This window comes from Ambystoma mexicanum, chromosome 6q (genome assembly GCF_040938575.1).
Source record: "Ambystoma mexicanum isolate Mex_15411 chromosome 6q, UKY_AmexF1_1, whole genome shotgun sequence".
NCBI classification, from domain to species: domain Eukaryota; kingdom Metazoa; phylum Chordata; class Amphibia; order Caudata; family Ambystomatidae; genus Ambystoma; species Ambystoma mexicanum.
Genome location: NC_090937.1, coordinates 1,398,234,045 through 1,398,252,440, shown reverse-complemented (window position 1 = coordinate 1,398,252,440; position 18,396 = coordinate 1,398,234,045). Strand labels below are relative to the sequence as shown.

At 48.0% G+C, this 18,396-nt stretch overlaps 1 protein-coding gene across 6 annotated transcripts in view; it reads left to right on the top strand.

Moving 5' to 3' along the window:
* The window catches only part of HGFAC (HGF activator), a 1,108,062-nt gene that overhangs the window by 562,801 nt on the left and 526,865 nt on the right, over nt 1–18,396 (top strand). For all 6 annotated transcript variants that reach the window (XM_069632041.1, XM_069632043.1, XM_069632038.1 and 3 more), the window contains exon 8: nt 2,538–2,715. In XM_069632041.1, coding sequence (XP_069488142.1) covers nt 2,538–2,715 — 178 coding nt within the window. The remainder of the gene's footprint in view (nt 1–2,537; nt 2,716–18,396) is intronic.

Genomic DNA, 18,396 nt, shown 5'->3' with positions numbered 1-18,396 from the left:
AGAGTTCCTAATACAGCGATACAGAGGGAAAGGCATCTGGGACCCAATATTGAGGACATTATTATACGTCTGAACCAAGCCAATAGATTCACCAAACTAGACTTGAATTAAGGATACTATCAGCTGATGATTGAACCGGAGACCCGACCCATAACTACTTTCACCACGCATGAGGGGTTGTTCAGATATAAGCGACTCAGCTTTGGTATCTCATCTGCTGCAGAGATATTCCAGGAAACAATAAGAAAAACTGGCGGTTGCATTTCGGAGCAGTGGCGGCTAAGTAATGGTAGCAGGCAGGGTTGTCCGTGGTCTCCTATACTATTTATACTAGGCCTGGAGCCTCTGGCAATTCATCTTCGTAAGGAATATCAAGAAGCTGGCATTATTATAAGGGGTAATAATCATCTGCTTTCCCTGTATGCTGACGATATGCTCCTATACTTACAACATCCTGAAATGAATCTCCAATATATTCTAGATGTGTTGGAACATTACGCAGCACTATCAGGTATCATGATTAATGCTCAGAAGTCTTGTTTGTTCCCCTTAGCGGGGTACAAAGGGAAAAACATAGACAAGTTGCCATTACTGCCAAATTAGTGGAGATAGCCACATTTAGATATTTTGGGGTAGATATTTATCACAACCCTAAGACAGAACACTTGCAAAACACGGCAAAGGCAGTTGACAAAATAGAGAAATCCATGGTTTTCTGGGGGAAACTGCAGTATTCGCTGATAGGAAGAGTAGCGCTGTTAAAGATGGTAGTGCTGCCAAGGCTGCTCCAATTCTTTACGAATGTGCCATACAATATACCCCGAGGCTTCTTCAAGAGGTTAGACACAATATGTCGTAACTTCTTCTGGCATAACTCCCGATGCCGTATGGCCCTTGCAAAATTGCAAAAACCGTATGCTCAGGGTGGAATTGGTGCTCTGAGGCTTACTTTTTGGCCTGTCAGTTACAATTAGTGACAAAGTGGTTGTCGGATGTGCAGTCCCAAGACACCTTGCTATTGCAGCTGTAGTGCGCCCCATTCTTCTTGAAAGAAGTAATATGGACCGTTAAGTCATGCATCCCTGACCTCCCCGTTACTTTTGAAACTGAGCAGAGAGAATGGCAGAAAGCGGGTCGCTTCCTGCATATAGATTCATTGTATTCCCCCCAAGTGCCATTAGTATTGCTAACATACAAAGACTCGCAACTTAGACTGAAGATAAGGAAATACTGGGAGCCAATAGGGGTGGCGATGGTGGGCGACTTACTACAGGAGGATAAATCAAAAGATTTTGTCACACTCCCCTCTGAAACAGGCGTACATGCCGGACAGTATATTACACATGCAGCACTACTTCAGAGGGTACAACGCAGATGGCCTGCACCCGATGACATATTACAAGAGGATGAGATCATAGAAACATTGTATGCCATTTCAAAAGGGGGACACAAGGTTTTGCGGTTATACGAGCTGGTAATGTCACGACTAGGGGTTGGGATGGCGCAGACCAAGCGCAGATGGGAAGCAGACTTGCATGAGCAACTGACAGATGCGTCCTGGGCCAGAGCTCTGACGTACCATAAAAAGGTTTCTAGAAACGCAAAGCTCCAGTTGAACCAACTGTATGTCACCGATAGGGCGTACCTGATGCCGGGGAAAATCACCAAGTTTAGCAGCGCGATGGATCAGGTTTGTCCAAAATGTGGAATGATTGATGCAGATTTACTACATATGTTTTGGGCATGTGCAGAGGTAAGGTATTTTTGGGATGAGATAGCCCGAGCTTTGGCCACGGCGGGTATAACATTAGATGTGAGTTTCCCAGCAGCTTGTATGTTGGGTATTTTCGGACACCAGAAGTGGGCGAGACACGTTAGTAAATTAAAGGACCTAGCATACATATTGGCGAAACATAGAATTGCTATGGGATGGAAAGCGTACAAGGGACCAGAGATGGGGCTATAGTAGAGGGTCGTTCGGAAATGGTCAGGGGCGGAAACCGCAGTATGGCAGGAAGTGGCACGTAGTGGCCGAGATGAACAGTGTGTATCCCTAGATTCCTGGAAGCAATTGGTACAGGAATTGTCAGGGTCGATGCATGGTGCAGCCCGGGAGGGGGAAGTCTCTCCTGTGCTGTGGAGGGTCTATACCAATGTATAATTTGTGACAGATAGTCGAATATGATGTGGTTTAGGGTGTGTGACAGGATAGAGTTGGGAGTTGGGTGGGTAGGTAGACGGATACTATTGATGCACAAAGTTATGGACCATTGATTGATGTCTGTAAATTACAATGTTGATTAAAAATCAATAAAAATGATGTTAAAAAAATAAATGTATGTCCTGTATTTCAATGGTGTTTTAATCAAACTGTAGGAAGGTAAAACATTATTGAATGGAATTTATAAATTGTGGTTCAAAGTTCTGAAGTTCTAGAAGTATTCATTTCTCTATTTAGTTTTGTGGAGTCTCCGCTTGTGATGTCATGGACAGCATCTGAAGTCAGTATCACTCACCAATATCTGTCTCTTGTATAGATCCAAATGCAAAATGTTACAAAAGCGATGAGGCTAATGACTACAGAGGAACTGTGAGGAAGACCAGTTCCGGCCAAGAATGCCTTTCCTGGAACTCAGGTCTGCTCTACGAGGAGCTCCACATGGGTGCTGTTGAGAACGCTATTGAGAAAGGCCTGGGATCCCACCCATACTGCAGGTGAGAACACTTTTGTAACTTTATCCCACCTGCACTACTTTTTATCAATCAAAGCAATTTAGTTTTTATAGTTGGCTTGCACCTTGACATTCCGGCAGAAGAGTGACTATTGAGCAATATGCCCTGAAGTGCATACAATTCCACACTCGGCTCGCCTGAGCCCGGAGCTTTATTCCTAGGGAGCTCAATTTCCTCAGCTATGAATGGAGTATTAATTTGGTCTCTAGCATTCTCAGAGATTCTTGATGAAGGAATATTTTCTAGCAAAATATATATGTCCCCCTCGTCCTTAAGGGCTTGTGCGCTCTAGCGGTTTTTATAGAACTTTTTGAAAACAGAATGTTTTTTTCAATCTGTATATCTTGGTGTTCCCTGATCATCCTGAATGCACGCCACATGTTCCTATGACGTAACAACCTCACAAAGCCCCTTCCCGGTCTTTCTCCCTCTCTGTATTTTCGGGCTGCTTTAGGTTCCGTATAATATTGAATGTCCTTAGTGGCGTGTTCCCTGAATTGGTCCAAAGTTGTTTTCATATCTGTCAATAGGGCCAGGTTTGGTGTAACTGCGTATTTGTTTTCCAGATCCTTAACTCTAAGCTCACATTTCATTATATCTCTTCGTATTGTCTTAAGTCTCCCATTTCTCTAGACATGGCCCTCGCCCTAATATTTATCTCAAAAGCTTTCCACAATATTCCCACTGGCACTGTGTTATTTCCGTTATGTGAAAAGTATGTGTGGATACATTCTTCGATGCTGGTTTTAAATACTCTGGGCTCTATCACAAGTTGGGCGGTATACCGACGGTAAATCCGCCGGGATACCGTCCAATGCCATTAGCCTTACTGAAACTTGGTTTGGTGCAATTAGTGCCGGATCACAACTTGCAGTGGCGGTTTAAATCCCCATTTTTATTAAGTCCATGGGACTCAATGAGGCATTTTTGGGGTATTTACCACAGCAGTAATTGCACTGCAGTAAGTGTGCTGAAAATGGGTGGTAAGTCAGCGCATTCATCTACAGCTCAGAGGTGGAGGGGAATTCTCTGAGTTTCCTGCAAACACGGGATTGGGCGCATCGGTAATGCAGTGGTAATAGCGTTACTGCTGCATTTTTACCGGTCCCCCAACTCGTGATGAGGCCCTACGTCCTGTAGTGTTTCTGATTTGAATCTCCATGATGTTCGATTAGTCATTTGCTATCCCAGATACAGTTGCAGCTGTATGTGGGCGAGTGACATTAATACGTGTGTGGATGTATCTTCATATTACTCACTCTTCCCTCTAGTGCCAGGGGATGCAGCGTCCTCCCCACATCACATACCTCCAATCGTTCCATGTTATGTAGCATAGTGCATGCTGCGCTTAACAACAGTCTCGGTGCAGTGCCAGTCCTATCTAGTTGTTGGTCGAATATAGTATTCCTATCTCCCCATATTATTAAAGTTAGCGGGTATATTTCCAGTAACTCAGCACTTTTTATATAGAACTCCGGATCATCCAGATTGGTGCCCTATGTGTTCACTAATAATACTTTTGAGTCCACTAGCCTGCACTATATCATCGCATATCTCTCTTCTGGGTCTACATGATTGCCCAATTGTGTAAACATTAGCAATTTGTGTATCAGTGCGAGCACTTCCCTGGACTGGGACGAGTAGTTTGTCTTAAACCTATCATGTCCCCAGGTTCTGGCAAAGTTGCCATTCATTCCTCCCTTAGCATGTGTTTCTTGAGGAGGAGAACATGAATGTTGTGTCCATTTACATATGTCATTATTTTCCTTCATTTGGATGTATTGCCCACACCTCACACATTCCAGTTTAAAACCTGAATAGCTGCCATTTAAGTGTAACCTGTTTCCAAAACATAAGTATATTGGCTCATTCTGGTATTCCAACGTAGTTTAATCAACAATTTATGCAATGTAGAATATCGTATATGCCAAGTTAACATTTTAAAACTTTTCACCCTTACAGAAACAACCCAACCCAATCCTACCTCATTCCCCCTTCCAACTATGTTTACCCTCCCGTACTCTCCCAACCCTATTCCCAACAAAACCCAGCAACCTAGCATCGGGGAACCACTGCTGTTGCCTCCGCTAGTCCTCGTTACTCGGACCACCCTTCTCATAGCAAGGATTCTTTACTGCCCATGAACACCATATGTCCACCTTAGACAAAAATAGTGTTAAAACTTAATTTACAGATACACACCGCCTCTCATTTCATAGGCTTACTCTCGCACCTTGGTGACAGTGTTTCAAAGTCAATCACTGGGTAAGGTGGTTCATCTGCGCGTTCCATTACTTCTAGCCCACCACACGGTAATCTATCTGCTTCTTCACGAGGGAGTGGGATGGCAGCTGCAATAAACGACACTGCTTCTTCAGGTATTGTGAAAAAGAGTACCTTGACCTTATGTTGGATCCTCAAACTTACCGGGAAAAGTATTGCATACTGTATTGTTCTTTCCTTCAATAATTCTTTCACCCCTGTGAATGACCTATGTTCCATCTGAACCGCCTTTGAGAAATCAGGGTATATATGTACCCTGCACTTGCACGATCTCAATGTCCCCTGGCCTAGTAAGATCGTTGTCTGTCTTCCATCTGTTCCCCCTCCCTTGCCTCATCGCGCCTTGAAACACTTGTGTATATGCGCGTTATAAATGCCATATCATATCATATCATATAGTGTTCGATTCATAGCAGTTTTTCTTTCTCTCTGGCTACCACACAATTCGTTCTCAAACCCTATAATACTCTTACATCCCGTCCCCTTTCCTCCATACTGCATGGGCGTTCCTTCCAAGGGACGGGAGACAGTACCTTTTTCACCCGAAAAGCCTTCTTCCCCTTTAAATTTAGAAGCGTGTGGGGGTGTGGCCCTGGGAGCATGCGCTGCCCTGACACCACACCTTCAGTCCCCTTTTCTGTGTTGACGGAATTCACAAGTGCTCCTCCGTTTGGCTTTGGCCATGTAATTCCACACACGGATACTTCTTCTTCTGTCTTTTTTGTCTTTTTTTTTAATTATCGTACAGGTACTCGGTCCTCAGGCGTCACGCTCCTCCCCGGCGCATGTCGACTTCCACAGGGTTCAGCATGTATCCATCCTGCGACAGGTTCTTCCCAACTACAGACCCCCACGCCCACTGCTTTTGTTGCCTTGGACCAGACCACGGTTGGCAAGCTTGTATGGCGTGCAATGCCCTGTTATCTAGGTCTCTGAAGAACAGGCTAGCCAGGTGGAGGGAGCATTTCCAGAAATCGCCTCCAGAGGACCTAAAGGACTTCGTCAAACATCGATCCAGGCCCAAGGTAAGGCCTCTGTTCTCTATGGCACCCCACAAGGGAGATTCCTTCCCAAGGACTTGCCCGCGCGGGAGGGACCGCCCAGGCTCTACTACCAGCACGTGCACCGATGCCTCCCCAGCTACCGGCCTACTGGTCGAGGGATCCTTGGATCCTCCCGGTGACAGTGTTGAAGGACCGAAAGGTTCTTGTACTGGGCCTTCACCCGAGGGGCTAAGCCCTTGTACTGGCAACATGTCAGAGGGGCCACGCCCTAGTACCAGCAATACATCTAAGGGGGTTCTTAACGCCGCTCTACCGGCCCGGGCCAAGGGCGTTCAGCCTACCAGGCCTCGGCCTGAGGAGCAGGGTAGGCCTCATGATCCACACTCAAGAGTCCCGGAGGAGGCTGGACCCAGCGAGCCGAGCAACACGACGCAGGCATGTGGAAGGCAGCTCGACGAGATGGCCGCTGGGCCAGACTTCACCCGTCCAATGCCGCACCAGGAGCAGGAATTCGGCGAAGAACTAGTGTCAAGGTGGCACTGGTGTCAACACGGTACGTGGACTACTGTCTATTCTTCATTTGCGCAGGGCAGGTTCTCGCTACGTCCATATGGGCAGGGTATGCAGCGCCTCTAGCAGCGGCCCGCTACTCCGTCTATATGCCCTACAACCCCTCCAGCCTGTGAGGACAGGTTCTTTGAGAGGTTCCTGGGACTCATGAAGTCCCCCCGAATGCGTGTGATCCTCAGGGATGCTATCAGGGAGGTCCTCCCGCCAATGCTTCCAGCACCTCAGGCTCCTCCGCCGGCGACTGCGGTCCCGGCACAGCCTTTGCCACCTGCGCTGGCCCCTCAACCTCTTCAGACAGTTCCGCACCAGCCTCTGCCACAGCTTCTGGCTCCGGTCCTAGTACCCCAGCCTCAGGCTCCCGCTACTCCTCCTCCGGTGCAGGATCCTCCGGACCCCCAGGTGGACACAAACAAGGAGGAAGACCCTGACACGCCATCCTCAGTCAAAGCCTTCCATGAACATCTTGCAGGGCTGTCCGAGGAATTGGGTCTGCCTCAGCTCGAGGTCGAGCAACCAGTGGAGGGGGTCCTCACAGAGGTCATCACGAGACGCCCCTCTGCTAAAACAGGAATTCCACTGCAGACCGATGTAGTCGCCCTGGCCAAGAAGGGTTGGCTCAAGCCCTCACTCCTCGGTGATCGCTGTGGCGTCACTATACTCCAAGCCTCAATTGTCGTTAGCCTCCTCCTCTGCGGCGCTGCTAGGCAAGGAGGAGAATATCTTGGAGGCGTACGGGAAGAAGCTGCATTCCATAACGTCCTTACATCTTCGTCAGGCCAACGCTGATTCCATGCTGACGGCCGCTAACCAGAGGTTGTGGCGGGAAATTGCGGATTTCCTCCCAGAACTTCCTACGCAGAGTCAATCACGTTTCAAGGCGGGACTGGCTGAGGCTGAGCTGGTGGCACAGGACATCATGGAGTCCATCGTGGCCCACATTGACACCTCTGGCCGGACCATCTATATTGCCACGGACTATATCGCCTATGCGAAAATAAATTCAACCCGGATGTCCGGGAACGCATATTAGACCTGCCATTCGAGGGGAGGGACCTATTCCACTCCACCACGGATGAGGAGCTGGACAAAAAGAAAAACAGCTCACAAACGGCTAAGTCTTTATCCATCCTGACAATGACCACGCCCAAATCGTACACCCAGTCACACCAGCTCTCCGACAAGGGGCGTACATACGGAGGGTTCCACAGCTTCCAAGAACGGAGGTCCAGGCAGCCAGAACGCTCGCCAACTCCACAACGGCGCAAGCAACAAGCAACAAAAAGGGGGGAGGAATAAGGGCTTTTTCCAGTCCCACTCCTCCGCAACAGCCTCTGAGGGAAAGAAGGCATGACACTCCCCTCCAGGTCCACGTGTCTCCGGGGGGGCAGGCTTTATCTCCATGCACATTTCTGGCGCCAGAATTTCGCGGATCCCTGGATCCTCTCCGTAGTATCCACGGGTTACCGCCTACCTATCCCAGCTTCTCCTCCCTCCTCCCTCCACTCCCTAAAGTTGGGACAGCAAATCTTCTGGTGGAGATCCGATCGCTCGTATAGAGCCAGGCCGTGGAGGAAGGCCCAGCCTCCCAGCGAGGCTTGGGATTTTACTCCAGGATTTTCGCCATTCAGAAAAAGAACCAGGCGGGCCTGAGAGTTGTGATGGACTTTTCCACTCTCAACCTCTCCTTATTTCTACAAAAATTCAAGATGGTTACGCCAGCTTTCATAGCGGAGACACTGTGCATGGGAGACTGGATGTGCTCCCTGGATCTGAAGGACCCGTACCTACATGTCCCGATATGGCAGCCCCATCGTTCTTTCCTACGGTTCAGGATCATGGGCTACCATTTCCAATACAAGGTCCTTCCTTTTGGCATCAACTTGGCCCCCAGGGTCTTTACCAGGCTAATGAATACGGTGGCTCCAATGAGAAGGATACAGCTGCACTTAGTGGCATCATGGAACCAAGAGCGGGGCTCTCAATCCGAGATGGTCAACGTTCCTCCCTCTCTCCACCCGGACCTTGCATGCTGATCCAGGGACTGCAACCTACGGACAGGCAAGGCATTCTGGCCTCCCATCCGGCAGGTCACCATCGCCACGGACTCCTCTCCAGAGGGATGTGGAGCCACCCTGGACTGTCTCTTGATCCACGGCACCTGGACCCGACACGAGCAGGAGTACCACATCAATTAATTGGAGCTGAACACCATCTGGCTAGCACTCAGGGCATTCCTCCCACTTATCAGAGGCAAAGTTGTCCTCATCCAGACGGACAACTCGACCATCATGTACTATGTCAACAAGCAGGGAGGCACCAGATCCCCTCCATTGTGCAGACTGGCAATCAGCATGTGGGAGTGGGCCCTGGAAAACAACATCTACCTCACGGCAGTCCACCTTCTGGGGGAATCCAACCTGGAGGCATACAGGCTCAGCAGGTTGGGAGCGAACAACTACGAGTGGCAGCTAAACGACCTCATTACTCAGGAGATCTTCAGCAGATGGGGTTTCCCCCAGGTGGATCTCTTTGCCACCTGGCACAACAAGAAGTGCCCCAAGTTCGCCTCCTGGCTTGGACAGGGTCCCGGCTCCCTGGATGACACATTTCAGATTCAGTGGAACGGCATGACAGCTTACGCCTTCCCGCCCACTGTGCTGATTCACAGAGTGATTTGCAAGATCAAGGAGTCTCGCCAGCTCGACATAATTCTGATAGCTCCATGGTGGCCAGCAAGACCATGGTTCTCGGAGCTGCTCAGCCTCTCGGAGATGCCTCTGATTCACCTCCCAACAGGTCTGGCACATCTTCTGGTGCAGCCACCCTGCTCCACAGAGGTTGGCCCTCACAGCGTGGTTCCTGAGCAGATAGCGTGAAGGCACCTCAGCCTCTCCCAGGCTCATCTGGAGATCATACAGGGCACAACGAGCAAGGCTACCAGGGCCCAGTATAAAAGTAAATGGACCAGGTTCTGCCACTGGGCAGACTCCAAGGACATCAACCCCCTGGCATGTACTTTGGACAACGTGTTCTCCTTCTCAGCGCACCTAGCGCACTCAGGCGTTCAGGTGGACACCTGCCGCACTTACCTCGCAGCCATCGGGGCTTACAGGAACTCTGAGAAGGGGGTCTTCTTCTCCTCCAACCCGATTGTCAAGAAACATCTAACGGGACTCGCAAGGCTCTACCTGCCCATCAGGAGGCCACACCCCATGTGGGACCTGAACATAGTCTTGGGCGCCCTGGCGCACAAATCATTTGAACCAATGGCGTCTGCGGACATCAGGCTGGTCACCATTAAGACGGCCTTACTAGTCGGCATCACCTCGGCTCGCAGAGTCAGCGAAATCCAGGCACTGGTCTCCTCAGAACTATATACTACCTTTCACAAGGACAAAGTAGTCCTGCGGACACACCCAGCATTTCTGCTGATGGTGCTGTCTGCTTTCCATTTAAATGAGGAAATAGTGCTTCCTACATTCTTTGCCAATCCTAAGGAACAGGCTCAGAGAGTTCTGCACTGCCTGATGTCAGGCATGCCCTGAAATTCTACCTTGACAGGTCCAAGGGCTTCCGCATGTCAGACAACCTACTCGTCACTTTCGGAGATGTGAGACCAGGCTATCAGGCCTCCAAGGCCTCCATATCCCACTGGATAGTCTTGGCCATCAAAGAAGCATACGAGGGGCAGCACAAGCCTCTTCTGGCAAACATGCACACCCTTGCAGTCAGGGCCAAGGCAACGGCCATCGCTTTCCAGTGCCATGTCCCTTGGCAGGTCATAAGTAGGCGGCCACTTGGGCCACTCCCTCGGCTTTCTGCAAGCATTACTGTTTGGATGCCGGCTCCAGATCTGATGTGACTTTCGGACAGGCTGTCCTCAGGAACCTATTTGCTTAGGGAGGTTCTCCTCTCCACCCTGGAGCTACATTCAGTTGAAATCACCCATGCAGTATGGAGGAAAGGGGACGGAACGTATGAGTAATTGTAAGTTACTCATCGTAGCGACTAACGTACTCTTAGTCCTTAGTCCCCTTTCCTCCATACGTCCTACCATCCCCCCTAATAAAACTGGTGTCTTTAGGCAATGCTAATCTATTTTCGATGCGTCTATGGAGACTGATGTGTGGCGCCAGAGGGCGGAGTCAGGGCAACAGATGCTTCCAGGGCCGTACCCCTCCGTGCCTCTAAATTTAAAGGGGAAGAAGGTTTTTCTGGTGGAAAAGGTTCCGTCTCCCGTCCCTTGGAAGGGACGCCGATGCAGTATGGAGGAGAGGGGACTAAGGACTAAGAGTACGTTAGTCACTACGGTGAGTAATTTATAATTTCATCATCCATGCTATGACCAGACTGGGGGGTGCTCCCTGTCTTGGTCCCATCGCAGGTGTTCGATGTGGTCTCTACACCACAAAAAGTAGAGGGCAAAACTGGATCATCCAGTATATTTTGCACCAAGTCTTCTACCAATTCTTCCATTGGGCCTTGGCCTATCCTCGGTTTATAGTAATAGCATTGAATGCAAAAACATCAAATGCAAAAGCATCGAAAAAAATTCATCGAAAAAAATGCATTTTTTTTCATTTCTTTTTTAATGGGGGGTCCCCATAAACCCCGTTTTTTTGCCCCTTAAAACCCATTATAATAAAAATAAAACCTTTACCTATGAAAAAATGCATTTTCTTCGATGCTTTTGCATTCGATGATTTTGCATTCGATGCTTTGTATTCGATGGAATCACTGGATACCCTATCCGCTCAGTGAGGCTGATAATTTGGATATTGTTACGTCTGTACCACGATACCAAGTCATCATATTTTTGTAGGGCTATCGTGAGATCTTTGGTCACTTTAGACATTTGGTTTTTAAGTGGGTAGATATCGTCTGCAGTTCCAATTCTAGTCTCTGCCTCAGTCACCCTTGCACTCTCTTGTTCCATTTTCCCTTAAAGGTACCAATATTCATTGTTATGTTGTCTAGCTTATAATTGATGGAGGCAAACCCTGTTTGCATGCTTTCGAAAATCTGGCACAGTCTTGGAGACTCTTTTTTTCCCTCTGTCTCTCCACGCCTCCTGTTTCAACCATCGGCTCCGGTCTGGGTGACTAGTCTGCGTGTGAATGCCTCCATATTACTTTGCTTTTTAGATCCTCCTCCACTTTTAATCTTTTTTTTTAATTTAAGTTTTTGTTAGCAGTTTTTTAACCTTAACAGTTCCAAACATGAATACAAACATGAAAAGAACCCTCCCTCCCACCTGCCCTCTCCCTGGTTCGAGAGTAGACCCAAGACTTGGCAGATCGTCCTTTGCAGTGCGCAGTGTTCAATGGCTGAGTAAGTGAGAGGGCCATGTGCCCTTAAGACCCTTCTAGTTCGCCCTCTCCAGAGCACTCTACTATCCCCAGGAGCCGCATAGCACGGGGGCACCATACCACTCTTGCTCTGTCCTTCAGATACCGTAGGAGGGAAGCCCAGTCTGTGGAGAATTTGGCGTGGTCCCCCTGGATGGAATACGTGAGCCACTCCATTGCCAACAAGTTCCACATTTTTGCGACCCATTCGTGGTCCTGAGGGGAGTCCCTTGCCTTGCATTTGCGGGCCAGAACCAAAGCTGCCGCCATCACCATTATCACATACAGCTTTCGCCCGCCTTGGTTTTAATTGCTTTGAGTGGTCCCCCCAGACCTATGAGCGCAAGGCACTTGTACCGTCTAAGGTCAGTTCCTACGACTTGATTAGCCGCTTTCAGGATTCCATCTCAATATTTGACAATCTTCGGGCAGGCCCACCATGTATGCTCCCAAGTGCCCTCCGCCCCACAGTCCCTCCAACAGAGGGGCGATACCCCTGGGTACATTCTATGAAGCCTTGAGGGGGTCACGTGCCACTGGGTTACCAATTTCATCCCTATCTCCCTTATCTGGAGAGACCTCGTTAATCTGGGAATCTGTGACCATAGCCCGGTCCACTCTTTCTCCCCCACCAACCCTCCCAAGGCCCACCTCCTCATGTATGGCCTCACTGGGGGTTGCTCTCCTGTCTTCAAATGTTTATAAATTGCTGTGATCAGGTGCCTGTCCCCAGATTCCCTGATGAGATACCTTTCAAACGGGGTCAGGTGACGACTTGCCCCTTGTAGCATGGTAGGGTGGTGAAGCCAGTGCCTCAGTTGGAAGTATCTGAACCTTTCCCTTTCGCCTAATGCAAAGTCTGCCTTACATTGCTCAAATTGTTTCATCTGACCATTACTGAACATATCCCTTAGCATCCTGCAGCCCCTCTGGTGCCAAGTATCGAACGCAGCTGTATTGTACCCCGAAGTGAATTGGGGATTTCCGAACAGGGATGTGTAGGGTGAGGGGAAGGTCGTAAGGTGGGCCTCCTGCACTCCTTCGTCCCATGTTCGGCCCACTAGATCCAAGAGGTCGCTACTGTGCATACGATTGGGCCTGTCCTGCTTCGGCTTCTATAGAACAAATTCTAGATCTTCCCTCCAGTACCGCCCTAGCCATAGATCTCCGTACCTTCCCCCGGTCATCTTTTTTGCCAGTCCCGAATTACTTTTAGTTGGGCTGCCCTATAGTGTGCCCTAAAATCAGGGCTCCCCATGCCTCCCTGGTCCGTAGGGGTTCTCATCAGCCTAGCAGCCATCCTCGGGCGTTTGTTGGCCACCTTTAATCTTTTTGAGGGCTATCAATGCCTCTAGAGTTTCCAAGGTAGTCCCTTTCGTGTATGTAGGAGTCTTCCTCATGCCCGCTGGATGTCAATGGATAGTGCTCTCTGTGAGTGATCGCTCCTAAGAAGGGGGGTCTAAAGGGCCTCTTATGATGCAGTACTCTGCTGTGAAGGCCATATATCTTGTGGCTGCAGATCTGCTGCACTCCCTCCACAGCCCACTTTGCCTGCAGTGGTAAGGATTAGCAGCCCCTCACTCCTCACCTCCATGTATATGATGTTTTACAGACTACTGTATTTGGAGACGCGTCTATGCACAAGCTGCATTGCAGGACCCAGCATTCCTTAGCCTCCTCACCCACGTTTTGTAGCTGCTACTAGGGGCAACAAGGTTGTTGTGTGTTGTCAGACCTCTTTCTGCACGTATGGCCATGTGTTGTCCTCGTGTTGTCCTCGTGTTGTCCTCGTGTTCACTCCTTCATCTGCTCACCCCCTCGTGTGCGCACAGCTCACTGCGCCATCTTGTCTTCTGTGTTACAGCACCCCGACTCATCCTGCCGCAGTGGGCAGGGGTGGGAGCGGTGGTGATCTTGTCACTGCTCTGTGCTTCTTCTCCCTTTGTCGCTTCAATCACCAGCCGATGCTCGGCCGCACTCCAGCTCTCCGGATCTTTTCCTCCACTGCCTCGAAATGTCCTCGTCTACACACGCAGCCTCTGGTATCACGGGCCTTGAAGTCACCACCACCGAACTTGTCACCAGCCTTTTCAGTAGTTTATTGCGGGTGCAGCCGTTGTTTTTTGGGGGCATTTCTGAGGTTGGTTCGAGCCAGCAGGGTTGGTTCCACGCGCTTTGATGGTGAAGAATCTGGAGACTGGATGCTCAGTTTGGTTTGATGCAACATAGAGCAGTAATACAAGCCGAGGCAATGACGCACTTAGCTAGTGCGGTGCAGCTGCAAACAGATTCCAACAATGTAGAAAATCAATCTACGCACAGTAAATAGACAGCATATTTATGAAACAAAAGACATTTTCTTGTATGCCTAAAACTAGTTTTTCGGCTTGATATCTTTTATAGATTCACAAGTGATCGACCCTACTTTGTCAATGTAGAAAGTGTTAAAAATCTAAGCTTAACAATGGATGCTGGCAAATCATTACTGACATATACTCGCAAATTCTTTCCGCCGTCTGGGGCTGCAGGGCTATCTAAAATCGTGTCTGATTTCTGGGGCAGTGTGGGCTAGACCTCAAGTGTGTTGTGGCTCTCTGGTAGATATTGGTTACTCAGCCTAGGCTTGTCTATGCAGGCGATCCTTTGGTTGAAGAACCTCGTTCATTGTTCTTTGATTCTGGAGACTTGAGAGAGTAGTTGTTTTTTAGTACGCTACTAGCCCAAAAGTTATTTCTGGAACTGATTTAATTTGCACACGCCTTCGAGTAAACAAGTGATGATTGTTGTTTTTCGATTTTGTTTTACACACTGTGGGCTTGTTATCAAACGTGATGATGGCAAAAAGAGTTGGACATTGTTTCTGATTTACTGAGTGTTGTACTGTGGACTAAACCACATAGGAAGTAACTTGGCATTCCCTCTTCATAGACACCCATTTCATAGACCTATGTGAATCTATTTCATGTACGAAGTACCAAAGCTATTGTTACAGGCAGTGGTGGCCGACATTTCTTAAAGCAAAACAGAACTGGTGAAATGTGCACTCTTTTTGGTTATGTGCACTTTGCAGAAATTACAATGGCACTTTTGTATGCTTGCCAGCACTTCACGTACCCCAGAATTTCACGTGATTCTGCACCCTGTTTTGCCTGCCCACCAGCACTTCGCATAGACCGGAATTTGACGCCCCGCCGTTTTGTGCGTCACGCTTTTGATCATTTCGGGTCCACCAATATCGCACAAAATAAAATGCAGAACTTTGGGAATGGCCAATCCTTTTGGGTTTTCATTTAACCTGTTAACTTTGGCGAATCCTTTGAGAGGCATACACTTATTGACTCACCTGGGAGGGGCACCTTTGGTTGTAGAGTGTAAGTGAGGAACAAGCTGCATTATTGTCGTACTAATTAATGTGGCTAAACAATTGGTGGGCTGAATTCAACCCCCTTCGTTTTTTCCACCAGCACCAACCACGTGCCCATCAAGGGAATGCAGCACCCCTTCCCACACAAAGCCAGTAGTGTGGCATTACTTGCAAAGTGAGCAGCTACCCCTCCCTCCGATCTCCAGTTCTAGTCAGAACTCTCCTTGTAGTACAGGTATATCATTAGAAAGACACTAAGCCTTTGTATTTTCTTGGAGCATACAGGATCATTTATTTCTCCTTATTATGCACAATCCATATCGGTCATAAAACATGTACCAACATTTTTCAGTATAGTTTAAAGCTGAGCTTGATTTACACAATGCCTCTTTTGTGGGACTTGTATTCAAGAGTACTATCTACACAGGCTGCGCTTAAAACAACTTGGGGGCCACTTATTGTGGTGAGTGAATCTGAAGCGATGGGGTAGTGATCACATTTATATTCATTAAGGTTGCAAAATCAACAGATTTGATCAGATGGATCATTTTTCAGTCACAAATTTATTCAATTGAAACAAAAATACACACGTATCGATTTGCGATACCAAAAATATAGTACATTTGTACAGTTGCCATTTTTAACACCATTGCACTTGGAGATACTAAATTATAACAACATTGGATGGTTGCAGATGAAAACACCCTTAAAGGTTGTTTTAAGCGCAGCATGTGTAGATAGTACCCTTGAATACAAGTTTTGCTTTTAGGTGATAGTGGTAGATCACCCCACTACCTACACGACAGCAGCTTCCTTTCCACAACCATTATCAAAACAAAAAAACACTACAAGACGTGCGCATCCCTAGTATGGGTTTTGCTTGCACAACCTTCTAAATTCGCCTCTTTTGTGGGGTTAGTATTTGAGGAGCTCCAAATGCAGTCAAATATCTTTATCGAATTTGATACAATGTTTTTCGGGGGGGTTAGCTGTCAACCATAACATTCTCGTCTGGTCGGAGATTGATATCACAGCACTTTTCGTAACTAGATCACAGTATCTATCATGTGGTGATAGCTGTTCAGCAGAACTCAAAGCAAGAACACAAAGTAACCACTCCTCTATTCATGGGATGTTGTTTTAACAGCTGTGTCTTGGACGATCACTTTACCATTGACAGTGGAAAGAGCAACACTACAGTTTGTTTCTTGCGCAAGAAGGGGGCACTTTTGGGTACATCGGGCCAGATGGACCACGTAAAAACCCATCGCAGGCAGGTATTGAGCCAAGCAGGCAAGAAGAGAAGGAGCACTCGTTGGTTGCTAGGAGAAGAGCAACAATGCAGTGTGCCACGACAACTATAATATGACAACTATAACCCGTGAGAGTATGGGAAACATGCGCCAACCAACACTAACTGAAGCTTGGGAAAAACCACCACTTTACAAACGCAAGCACCCCCTTGCCAGACTCGAGGCTCTGACAGCAAAGATATTGATCTGCTGCCCATCTTCTTTGCTGGGAGCCTTGGCTTCCAAGAGCTGATGGTGTGTGGGGCACCAAGGTGGAAGATTCCCAGACATGATTATTTCTCAAGCATTGGAGTTCCAGAGCTGTATCCAAGAGGGCTACGGAAGGCAATGCAAGACTCATAGGTGCAGAAGAGTTACCTCACCATCTACATGTGGACAAGTGGGCTTTCATCCCCTGCTATGCTGCTTGGGCGCGGCATCAACTCCTGGTCCTCCCTTGGTGCTGGCGGGCTGCGCCCACTGCGATCTGCATTTGGGCACTCACCAATTATGACCATTCCAGATAAATGCATCAATAACAGAAAATAAACGGTGTGGTTGAAAGGCAGGGAGGGAAAAGGTGGGTAAATAGATCAAAGAAAGGGAGGGACGAAATGGCGGGAAAAGACAGGCAAAAGGGGATAGAAGAGAGCAAGAAAAGAGGGAAAGGGGATTGAAAAGAGAGGGAAAAGAAAACAAGACATATAATGTGTAACCACTTGCTCTGCTTAGGTATAATATACGTTTCAGGTACTTGATATAAATTGCTGTATGCACGTGAAAGGTTTTGAAATATAACAATGGATATACCTTCTGGGAAATTGATAATGTATAGTGGTGGGGCAAGTCAAGATTACGCTGGGATCTATGCAGCACACATTGGCATTACAATTAGAAAGTGTCCCTAATATGCGTTGGATAGAGCTGTGGCAGGAAATGTGTCACTTTGCCTAGACCCTAGGGCAGCAAGAACCCTATGCCACCCTTGTATTTGGAATCCTACATGTGAGCTGACAGAGGCGCACATTTTGGCCATTCAGATGCTGCAATGGGCACCCTTCCAGCAACTTCAGTACAGGCCGGTAGCTTCTGTTGCCCACCTCTATTCGCCTGTGGTGCATAGACAGTGCCATGCAGGGCCACCTCGCCAACTTCAGGAGTTATTACTCTTTGGCTATGCCTTCCCTTTATTTATCGCTCGCTACCACCACTTGCGTGCGGCCTCGTTTTTACTGCAGAAAGTACGTGTATTTTGATGAGCGTCTTTCGGATTCCACGGTCCCTGCTAAGAAAGCACTTTCTAAGATGCCTGATTGCTCACATGCAAATGAGGTCCCGCGCTTACCTACATCCCTAATTATCTTGTCACTGACGATGCTCAGAGGCAGGAGGCTGCCGATGCTTTCAAAGCTCTTATTGTGTTACGGAATCAGCTGGCCTGACATCTGCCAAGACAGTTTTTGCTCTCATGATGCGATGGTCCTTTCTTGTCTTTTGGAGTATTGGAGCATATAAAGTGTTACTGTTAGTCATATGTTGTTCCTCGTCTCTATTTTAGCAACCAATAACAACAGAGCTTATGTTTTCCCATAAATGGCAGCCATCGTAAGACATTTTGCTCTATATATAGCGCATACGTGCAGTTGATTATGTTTAACCAACTGAATGTTTAAATGCTTCCTAATTATAACAACCATTGACAGAGCAAACTAGTTTAGCTTTCGTAAAGGCATTTGCAAAGCGTTTGCCACTTGTCAGTTATCATGTGCCATCATTCGCATCATTGACTGGGCACTGTGAAG